The 11,376-nt window shown below is 38.0% G+C and overlaps 2 protein-coding genes across 2 annotated transcripts; both read right to left on the bottom strand.

Annotated features, from left to right (window-relative positions):
• Positions 1–2,859: 2,859 nt before the first annotated feature.
• Positions 2,860–4,427, bottom strand: LOC145600326 (replication protein A 70 kDa DNA-binding subunit B-like). The gene is made up of 7 exons (XM_081656241.1): positions 4,284–4,427; positions 3,919–4,186; positions 3,719–3,821; positions 3,495–3,622; positions 3,317–3,395; positions 3,112–3,223; positions 2,860–3,042 (listed from the first exon to the last, which is right to left on the bottom strand). Exons 1-7 carry the CDS (start codon positions 4,425–4,427, stop codon positions 2,860–2,862), a joined length of 1,017 nt encoding a protein of 338 aa, XP_081512367.1.
• Positions 4,428–6,593: 2,166 nt separating this feature from the next.
• LOC145600325 (ATP-dependent DNA helicase PIF1-like) lies at positions 6,594–9,221 on the bottom strand. The gene is made up of 2 exons (XM_081656240.1): positions 8,688–9,221; positions 6,594–8,585 (listed from the first exon to the last, which is right to left on the bottom strand). The coding sequence occupies exons 1-2, from the start codon at positions 9,219–9,221 to the stop codon at positions 6,594–6,596; spliced, it is 2,526 nt and encodes an 841-aa protein (XP_081512366.1).
• Between the last annotated feature and the right edge of the window lie 2,155 nt (positions 9,222–11,376).

Genomic DNA, 11,376 nt, shown 5'->3' with positions numbered 1-11,376 from the left:
CATTTTAATTTCAACTCCATGAAAATGGGAAGCACTGATAGCACCGCGACATCAGGGAAAGTATTCTCACCACCAACTTGGAGGCCGAATGAATTGAAATCCAAAGAAGAAAACGTTGAGAGCTTTCGTGTGTATGCTAGTGAATTGAAGAAGCAGATGGACAGGCATGTGGAGCTTCTGGAACGAGGAATTTCAAAGGCAGAGAGCAAAAAAGAAAAAGGAGAAACAAGTAATAAGAGAAGACGAGGAGTTGAAAGGAATGATTGTGGAGAATGGCCTGTTATCATCATCGACTCAGATAATGATAAGGCTGAGGCTAAACAGGAGGAGGTTGTTGGTGCAGAAGAGAAAGGGGAGGAAAGTGAGGAAGAAGATGAGAGTGAGGAAGAAGAAGAGGTGACTGATGAAAATCCTGAAAGTGATGTGAACTCTGACTCGGAAACTGAATCTGAGAAAGAAGGTGTTATTGATTAAGATGAAGCATTAGAATCAAGCCATGATGTTTATAACGATGAAGATGATGATGGCAGTAGTTCAGACTCTTCTTTTGGGAACCAGCAAGAAGCAAATCCAGAGACAAGTGAAGATTCTTCAATGTTTCGTATGAAAATTCCTGACTGAATGTATATTGTTTATTGCTTAGGTCTTTTTTTGGGAGTAAATTGCAGCAGTGGTAGAGTATGGAGTGAAGATTTGGTTGGATCTTTGTTGGTTGTTAGTTTTTGGGGCTAAAATTCTGGGAGTATTAGATGTAGGTATCTAATTAGTTGTAATTAGTAAGAAAGGATAGTAGGTTGTAATTATTGCAAAATTAGATTCTGCTCCTAATATAAATGAATGATTGAAGATGATATACTCTGTGCTTTTCATGCTTGTCTATATGCTCTATTACATTGTTATTAGCCATGTATCACACTGTTATTAGCCATGTTTTCTATAAATCCAAGGGTATGACTAATTTGGTTACATTCCTGCTCATTATTTATATTTTCAAATCTATTTTACACACAAAGCTGGAAATATCCATTAACTCCTAAAATCCAATTGATAGGATACTCGACAAAGAGCAAAACTTAGTGTATTTCCTGATTTTGTCTCTTCACTAAACTGAATTTCATTTTCCTGAAATTGATTTTCACCTATTACTAACAATATAATCTGTAACAATTAATGACAATGCAGAGAGATGTATGGCAAGCAAATGCTAAAAGCGAAACTTAAAGTACTAAGCCATAATATATATATATATATATATATATATATATATATATATATATATATATATATATATATATATATATATATATATATATATATATATATATATATATATATATATATGTACATTATATAAGAGTTTCATAATAGGTACATGATTGATAGCTACATTGCCACATGTTCCCTAAACTACAGATAACTAATGTCTGATTGTGTTACAAAGCATAACTAAGTAACCAGACAACAAAAGTGAGATGGACTAATTATAGTCTGTGTCAAGGTAGGCACATTCAAAATAGTGTTACATAGGAACAAACACTTGTGAAATGCTTGTTCCTATATAAAACCATAATGCTTGATTGTTTCTTCTAACTATATAGAAGCAATCAAGCAGCAAAATTAAAGATAGATAGCCTAGCAACTGGCATTGTCTATGAAACCAGTTTCTTTGCAAGTCCATAGTCCCTAAAGGTCTTAACCATAGCCGATTTTTTATCTAGTCTATATGGCTTTATTTAGGAACATGTAATTTAAGAGTACTTGTTCCTTCTGAAAGCCACATTTCTAATAGCATAGTATATACATAGCAAAAGATTTAGTAGTGAAGCTGTTACCCAACTGATCTGTCACAAGTCTTACTTCTGGTATTGCATCTAAGAGTCATCTGAGTCATCATCATGGAATACAAGTGATCGACGCTTGCTATCTTTTTCTAGCTTAACAGCTTTGATTGTTTCCGCAGAGACAATTGGTGTGTCATAGTCAATTCCCTTTCCTTTCAGTGCTGCTTGCATAGCCTGATGCTTCTCCTTTTCCTTGATGGGATGTGCATTTTTGATAGCTGAAGCTGTTTCATGGTCAATAACATCTTTTGCTGGTGTGGTGGCTTCAAGTTCACTATCAGTCTCAACCCTCTTTCTTTTTAGACCTACATCCTCTGCATTAGATTGTGCAGCTTTTTCTGCTGCAGCCAGTGCTTCTGCTGCTAAGCAAGCATCTTCCTCTTCCTGGCTGAAGATCGATAGATCATATGAAGCAACTGTTTCTTTCTTGATGGTTTTGTCAAGGGGTTCTTTGTTCTGAACTGCGCACTCAATGTGTTGGTCAGAAGCAGTATCTGTAGCATCAACTATTAGTTCTGCATTCTTGATTACAGATTCTGCACCAGCTTCCTACAACATTAGGTGTGGCTGTGTCTTCCATTTCCACACCCTTTAAACCCCACTGCAAAACCTGATTCTGTTCTAAGGCAGTCGTAGGACCAACCTTTATCAAGAAGTATGTAGTTGATAGCCTATAAGCTATCCTACGGAATCTAGTGGTATCATCCTGAAATAAGATAGATGGTGAGTTAGTATAAAAGAAAACACAAATACAAATTAAGGAGCGTTAATAATTGCTAACAAAATACATGTAATGCACCTAATCATTTACTGTAGCCTTCATGTGGTAGATTTCTTCAGCTGATAGCTTAAAAAGTGGGAGGCAGTTTTCGGTGAATGCGGTGAGCTGAAGTGCTCCAGTTCCATCAGAGAAAGTCATCGTTATAGTTGCTCTGTGTAATTTCAAGGGTTAGTGTTTTCTTTTAATGGTTACTATGCCTTGTTTTTTCTATGAATTAACGTGGAAACTCAGTGCTAGTTACCGGTGAGTTGCAGTTATCTCATCTCTGTTGCAGGCTGCGCAGTTATAGATGGTTCCGAGAGGAAGCTGTGTTCTTTTTCCACAGTAAGAACATCCTATATATGTTCTGAGCCTATCATACTGCATATCAGATGCAACAACTCGCAGCCAATATACTTCCTGTGGAAGTGTTTTTGTTGCCTACATTGAGAAATGAAGCTGTGTAAGAGCATAGGAATCTATAACCAATGGAATAGCTTAGGAATCTACCTTTTTTGCCTTGATGCGACCTATTGTAGTTAGAATTCTCTCTGCAGGTGGATTCCAGGCAGCCTCAACTCTATTCTGATGATCAATCAGAACAGGTCGATGTTTTCTAGCCCTGTAAACAAGAATTGCAGCTTGTATCAGTTCAAAAGCATAAAAAAATATGTACAATCTGGAATTCTCCAAAGATAGATAGTAAATGGCACACCATTCAGTTAATGCAGCTGCTTTCTCGCCTTCAGGGTCCTCGATTATCACAGTAGACATGGTTGATTCAAGTTGGAAACCTGTATGGTAAAGATATCAGGTGATATTTATTAGCTCATTGATAGATATCGAAACAAATCAAAGTAGGCATATGCTTGTAAGGGCATCTTATTGGCTACCTTTACGAGTTACAGGACGTAAAGCTGTAATACCAATGACCTTGAAGTTGTCACTGTTAGAAACAAGAGTTTCACAGTGGCTTCCTGACAAATCGTTCCATGTGCATACCTTTACAGATTGATCAGTGCTGAAAGTATAGTAAAAGCATAAATGTTAGAGTAAATTTTTTACAAGTATTGTGCTGTTATGATGGAATCTAAATTGATAGCAGAAAAAAAGTCACCTATGGTCTATTACTATCAGGTCGCGCACAAAAGACTCTTTGTTCAGAGTTGTCACGATTTTCCTTGGTTCTTTTGCAACATACAACACAATGACAAGAATATCTAAAATGAAAAAGACACTGGTGTTAAGCTATTTAATGGGATGAGTTAGTAGCATTTAATCACAGGCTTAAAATATGAAGATGAACTTTTTTGTTACCATGTCGAGTGTCATCAAGGGGAACTCTTGGAATAGAGGCAAGAGACTGATATCTAGGGAATACTTGCTCTCCTTCAGGATCCAGAGATTGGATGAGAGTCCTGCTGCCTATTGTCATCTGAAATGGAAGATCTGTTTCTTTAGCCCTGTATTGGGGATCTAATGGTCTTATCAAGGCATTAGCAATATCATAGTTGCCTCTGAATAAGATGACATCTTTATATGCATCAATCTGATCACCAAATAGGGTCATTTTCATCCGATTTTTCTGGAAAAAGTAAAAACAAATGCATTATAACATAATTATGTATCATGTTTTGTTTAGGGATTAATGGATGTTTGCAAATGGTATGCATGATGTATACCTTATCATCTTGTAAGATAATGTACTGGTACATTATTTTTTTCTCAGATTCCTGCTTGCGACCCTTCTCTGCAATGTTAACCTTTACTTTGTATGACTTGCTCGATGTATTGAGCTCATCAAGAAACTTTCGCTGAGGTGCCATTTAGAAGATTCTGTATACAGCATAATCAGAAAGCTAAATAACCCTTGGTTGCATACATGCATGTATGATGGTTATTCTATCTAATTAATTAGCAAATAAGTTTACATGAAAGCAGAATGATCAGCTACCAGTTGATTTTAGTTTCTTTTTAAACTAATAATCATACAGTAGATTACTTGTACATGCATTTTAATCATTGGATCTAAGTGTAGCCACTATAACACTGCTATCTTTAATAATATGCTACTGATAATAATGCAAGCAACATAATCAACGATACGTAGCCATTCAAAAGCAAAAAACAAACCAATTCTGATGACTTGAATCGTAATATGATATCTATATTTTACAAAATGAATTAACTAAATTAGATGTGTAACTAAAGTTGCTGATTAATTTTGCACTTTTAAAATATCTAACAATTCCAACACTAATCTAACTTAATTAATATGGCCATTTGTAGCCCTGTAAAATGTTAATGATGTGATCTACTAAGTAGGATTAAACAAAAGCAAGCATTATTAAATAATTATACACATGTAACTGTGAATGTACAGAAGCATATAGACAAATAATGCCTTTTTCATATTCTGCACCTAAAAGGCTTTGAAGAATCTAAATGTGTAAGCATGACATACACATTATATGCATGGATATTCAGTTAGCAATAAATTCCAGGTTGTTTAGTTGAAATTCTTAAATATACGAAGTGAAATAGTATATAGAATGATCATACCTGTCAAGCTGCAGGGGCGTTAATGCTGATAATGTGGATCGTAGCTTCTGCTTGGAATTTTCTTTCCTAGTCTCCTTCTTATGACTTAGTGCAGAATATTGAATGGTATGAGGCATATGAAGACCTAAGGGTAGTGGTGTTTTTATAGTACAGCTTGTTGTTTTCTTAGCAAAAAAAAAAAAAAAAGAGGAAAAAAGGCAAGAATTCAAAGCTACTGTTTATTGCAATAGTGGTCTGTTGTATTTTTTCCCATAAAATCAACAAAGTTTACTACCCAAAAGACTTCCTTCTATACTCCACAGATGTAGACTGTACTTGTTGATATTTAAATAAAGAGTTGCATTTCTATATTGATATCTTTGGTCTGAAATTACAGTACTTACATGATATATATGTATATTTTTTAATCACATTGTAAAATCCACTTTAAGAAGAAACAGAAAATATAACTTGAATCATCTTAAGTTGAAATGTACTGTTATGCATTTGACTGTACTTTTTTCTGTTGTTGTAACTTAGTCTGCAATTCTTATTTTTTTTTATTATTATAACTACATAAAAAAGACCCTTATTTGATATATATTAGAGAATTTAATATTCTCCAGGAAGTTATAAACCTGTAAAATTAGTATAGTGTTTTGTTTCATTTTGTTTAATAGGCATTGTATAGTTTCTCTAACTTCAGTTAAGCTCTATATGTATGCCAACTGAGGCTTGAGCCTTTTTTTCTTGAGAGTATTTCCTGCTGTATGCCTTCTGTAAGGATATTGTGATTCCAAATTTTGTTAGAGATAGCCTGCACATAAAGACCAAGCACTTCATGTGTAACCACTCATGTGCGTAGGACTATGAGGATACACTACACATAAAATTACTCCTAGGCTTATAGGTAAATACGAAAACTAATAATATATGCCAGGCTGCAGTGAACTACAAACTAAAGCATTTTACTAAGTAAGCATCATCACAAAATAACACTTGATTATTACAATTACAAATAACCAGCTAATTAGAAGGTGTAGGCTTATCGAATAAACTATGTATAAGTGCCGAGGCAAATTAGCAGAATAGCTGTTTTCTAGCAAACATATGATCACCAAAATCACTCCTGAACACTGCATAAACAACAGGGAAAATCTGCACAGGAGGCACTTGCTAATCTGCAAAACATCTAGCCTCAGATCAGAACAATGGATCATAAAGCACCTAATACTACTGAATAGCATATCATACTCTAAAGGAATGCCATCATTTTGATTGGTGAATGATGAGATGTCTCAAAAGGAACACATGCTGCAAACAGTACATTCTGCAGGCAGAAAATGAAAGCAAATAGGTCACTAAACTCTGTAAGGAATCTAAAAAATGATAAAGAAATCTAAGACAAATTTTAATGAGAAAAAATGGAAAGGTGTTACTCACCTATAAAGCTAAATGATGCCAGCCAAATGGAGAATGTCATAGGATACTACATTCCTGACATGACCTAATGTTGGCTCATCATCACTAACATTAGCTATAACAGTAACATTAGATGCTTGTCGAGCTCGAGAAAGAGCCACGTATAGCTGTCCATGTGAAAAGCATGATCGTGGCAAGTAAATAGCAACTTTGTTCAGTGTTTGTCCCTGAGCTTTGTTGATGGTCATTGCAAAGCTAAGCTTTAAGGGGAACTGTTTTCTCTGAAACTGAAAAGGGTAAGCCGAGGATTCTGATGGTCTTAGATTAATTCTCGGTATCAGTACATGCTCTCCTTTATGATGACCAACAACAATAACACACTCAATAAGATTTGGAAAGAATTTCTTGCATATCAAACGTGTTCCATTGCAAAGACCTGATGATGGCAAGATGTTGCGTAATAAGATAACTGGACTATTGACTTTTAATATAAGCTCGTGAGGGCTCATGCCACCAGGACACAACTTATTTAGGAATTCAGTGGGATAGATGGAACAATCATCATCAATCATCAAATCATAACTCTTGTAAGCTACTTCTTCACCTGGAAACTTATCTATCAAGATGGCATTTATGAAATCAACATCGTCATTGACAGGTGTTAGTATATCTCTTGTGGTAAATATATCTGCACTAAATGGAGGCATATCCATTTCTGGAAAAGCAACTGATGTCAGGTTCATATCCTGAGGTGTGGCAGCATCATAAGGTGCTATGATTTCTGCAGGCAGCTTAACCAATGCATTTTCAGTGTCCTGCAGCTCCCCATTTCCCAGTGCCAGCAAGAAAGCTGCATATGTTGGATCATGTCTAGCTCGAATATTTTCTGTTAATCTGAATTTAGTTAACAGTGGCCACAGAGCAGAACTAACCAAGCTAGCAGCAACTGCCTTGCGCTGTGTTCTTTTTGGGACAACAGGAAGAACCTGCCTAAAATCTCCTCCAAATACGATGATTTTGCCTCCAAACAATAAGTGAGGATCACATATATCCCTCAGCAACATATCAAGTGATTCAACGTTTTCTTTCTTGGCCATTGAAGCTTCATCCCAAATGATAAGTGTTGTTTCTCTTAATAATGCAGCCAGACTACCTTGTTTAGGTACACTACAGGCACGTGACTCAAGCCGATCCAATGGAATCTTAAACCGTGAGTGTGCAGTCCTTCCAGAGGGAATATTAGCTGCAGCTATACCGGATGTCGCTGTTGGCAATACAATCCTATTCATCATTCTTATCTCTGCATATAAAGCATTATACAAAAACGTTTTTCCTGTTCCACCAGGACCATCAATAAAAAAAGCTCCTGGCATTTTCTTTGTAACATGATCCATTATAACATCAAATGCCTCTCGCTGAGCCCTATTCAATTGGCTCTTGCATTGCAGACACTGTTCTGGAATTGGAGCATTCAATGCATCCTCTATATCCTTTGTTACATGTATTTCATCATCTTCAGGCTCAACTAAATGGTCTAATCCATAAACAGCAAGAGAACTACCCATCGATTCTAAAAACCATTCAACTGATTTAACAGTAAGGCGCCTCACTTTATAAGGATCAGAAGCATGCTTGTGTCTAAAATCCTCAGACAGGGAACTATAATATTTCATCCAGAGAGTCAGGGGATCGCTAGGATGACAAAATATGAGCACAGTAGCAAATAACTTGCGAATTGCAAGTGGCATCTGAACAGCACAGCCTTCTCTAAGGCAAAGATCAACTGAATCATCTTCTTCCAGCAACTTCAGCTTAAGCGCAGCCTGCTGAAAGGTGTCACATACATGACCATCAACTGTACGAAGATCTTCAAATGACTTAGGACTTTTAACATTATGCAGCAATAATCTGAGATAATATCTTTCTCCTTCTGAAGGTCCAACAAAAGCCAATCTACCAATCACTATCTTTTTATTTTGTCTTTTATACCAACGTTTATCAGATGCATCCCAGCGATAGTGCTATGAAAATTCATTGTACTTCAGTCCTGTTCCAGGAGACAGTTTGACATTCATTCGAAAAAATTCTGTAAGACAAGTTCTAGAACGTTTATCATCTGAAACCACTGATGTAAGCTGTTCATGAGGTCTGAGCTGGACCAACTGTGAATTAGGCAAATGCACGGGAAGAGGTAGAACCGGTGGATGCATCTCGTACATATCAAAACCAAAAAGGCGCCAAGCAGCTTCACAGGGTGAAACCCATCGACCTGACTGATACTGTTGTATTTCATCTTGGATAGGAACAACTTCTTCAGACCGAACAATATTAAAAGACACTCTGTCATGACCCTTATAAACGTACTTATACAAATACTTGACCGCCTCTATAGTAGAGCAAACCTCAACATTTAAATGGCAATCAAAGTATGAAGAAAGAAACGGATTATATGGGATAACCCATTTATTATCCATGACTGTCTTTCGAACTGTGACAGTTTCTCCTGTGTCTCTTCTTCGGTATAATGGATATCCATCACTGCTATTTTTAGTGTCATCACAAAACTGCTTAGGATAGCCATATTTACAACGGCCAGGACTTTCCTTGTGTTTCATACAAGGACACTCTGGATCCAAGTGACCACAAGGACCATGCATCATGTGCTTGAGTATCACTTTTCTGAGATAGTGATGTGTTCATTTTATATATATTTTTATCCCCGTCCCTTGGTCGTAATTAGTAGTGTTTTTGGCTCCTACGAGCCACTTTTATTACTAATTTGTGTTTTTCAGTGCTTTAGTAGTTTTGCTTGAGTTTTGTAGGAATTTGTGTATTTGGAGCATTTTCCCGGGTTTTTCGAGGAGCATCTACAAGTATTGGAAGACCGCGACCGCGTTCGATAGCCCAAGGCCGATTGGAGGGATCAAATCGGTGATTAAGGGCTCGGTTATGAAGATTTGAGGACTTGGGCCAAGTTCGGAGGCCCAAGAGTTGGAGGTTTCGAGGCCCAAAAGCCTCGCCCAAGACTACCTTCTCCGCCCGGAGGCGCGCCCGGCCGGGCGGGCCAGATCAACACGCGCCCGGTGCACGCGCCCGGCCGGGCGCGAGAAATCATCAGAGGCAAAAAAAGGCGGGCCCGGTCGGGCGAGCCACTGCCCGGCCGGGCGCGAGAAAGCATTTGAAGAGGAAAAAAGGCGGGCCCGGTCGGGCGAGCCCTTGCCCGACCGGGCGCGTGTAGAATTAGGGAGTTTTGATTTCCGATTTGTTTTGTTTAGCGGTGATTGTCTTTCTTAGTATTAATGTGTTATTATTAGGCAAGATTAGGAGTCTTCTTCATTATTCTTACTCTAGTTTTTATTCTCTTCCTTCTCTCTACTCAACTTTCTCTCTCTAGACTTTATTTTCTTTCTTGTTCCTCAACTCTATTGTAATTCCGTCGTCTTGGTACGATTTCTCTCTTAATTAATCTCAGTATTTTATTCATTCTATTTTTCTTTCATGTCTTGTTTAAATATTATGTTTTGCTTAGTTTTAATTATGTCTGAGTAGTTTTCCTTCTAGGGTTTCTGGGGATCTGATAAATAATATGAAAGGGTAATTTTATGATTGTTGATTATTAATGCTTAATTAATTTCCTATTGATTGTTTTAATGCTATGCAATTAGATTTGGCCAGGTTTAATTGTATGAGTTTAGCAATATTGATTCGAGATTCGAGAGATGAGAATTGATGTTTAGGCTTAGTTTCAATAGGCAGATTAATTTATAAATGGTTAGGTCGAGATTCGAGAGGAGAGAGGAGGGAATTTAATGGTTAGGTCGAGATTCGAGTTAGCAACCCGTATTTTATTTGTTTTTATTTTTATTTTTCTTCTTTTTCTTATGAGAGGAGAGAGGAGGGAATTTAATGAGTTTTACGAGTTTTTGGTACAGTTTACAGGAAAAGAGTTAGCCAAATTTGAAGAAAGTAGAATCGTCAAACCTTGCTCTCGGGCCCGGCCGGGCGAAGCTTCGCCTGACCGGGCGCGAGAGTTGACGTATACGGACATTTATTTGGCCCGGCCGGGCGAAGCTTCGCCTGACCGGGCGCGAGAGTTGACGTATACGGACATTTATTTGGCCCGGCCGGGCGGAGCTTCGCCCGACCGGGCGCGAGAGTTGGCCTAAAATTTGTTTAATAATCGCCCGACCGGGCGAAGGACCGCCCGACCGGGCGAAGGACCGCCCGACCGGGCGCGAGAAGAAATTTGGAAGAAGAATTTATCGCCCGACCGGGCGGTATGGGCGCCCGACCGGGCGCGTGTGATAAAATACGAATAAAAAAGATCGCCCGATCGGGCGAACGTCCGCCCGACCGGGCGCGACGCCCTCACCGTCTTCCTTTTCTTTCTTCTTCTCCTTTCTTCTTCTTCTTTCCTTCATTTTCCTTCTTTTCCTTCACTTTCTCTCTCTAAAACTCTTATTTTCTCTGACTTCTCTCTAAGATTTCTCCTTCATCTCTTACCCAAATCCAAAACTTTTCACATATTTTTACTCCTCTCTTCATCCTCTACACTCCTACATCAAAAATTTTCAAACTCCACAAAATTTAATTTTTGACCACTCATAATGGCGGCTAAAAGGGCGAGGAATTTTCTCGGGGGAAGCTCAAGCGGGTCATCCCAACAATATGACCCGACTCTTCAACTCATTCAGTGGCCGACGATCAAGATCGCGACGGCGGAGCAACGGGAGAAATTGGAGGTGCTCTACGGACGAGAGGTAATTCCCTCACGGTGGTTACACCGTCCCACTTTAGAGGCTTTAGGTATTT

The sequence above is a fragment of the Chenopodium album genome, chromosome 21 (genome assembly GCF_948465745.1).
Source record: "Chenopodium album chromosome 21, dcCheAlbu1.1, whole genome shotgun sequence".
Lineage (NCBI taxonomy): Eukaryota > Viridiplantae > Streptophyta > Magnoliopsida > Caryophyllales > Amaranthaceae > Chenopodium > Chenopodium album.
This window is presented reverse-complemented; position numbering and strand designations above follow the sequence as displayed.

Coding starts and splice junctions, on each gene's coding strand:
- LOC145600325 (XM_081656240.1), bottom strand. CDS start 9,221: ATGCATGGTCCTTGTGGTCACTTGGATCCAGAGTGTCCTTGTATGAAA. Junction 8,586..8,687: donor ATGAACAGCTTACATCAGTG/GTTTCAGATGAT, acceptor GAATTTTCATAG/CACTATCGCTGGGATGCATC.
- LOC145600326 (XM_081656241.1), bottom strand. CDS start 4,427: ATGGCACCTCAGCGAAAGTTTCTTGATGAGCTCAATACATCGAGCAAG. Junction 3,822..3,918: donor CCTTGATGACACTCGACATG/GTAACAAAAAAG, acceptor TTTTCATTTTAG/ATATTCTTGTCATTGTGTTG. Junction 3,396..3,494: donor ACGTCCTGTAACTCGTAAAG/GTAGCCAATAAG, acceptor TTTACCATACAG/GTTTCCAACTTGAATCAACC.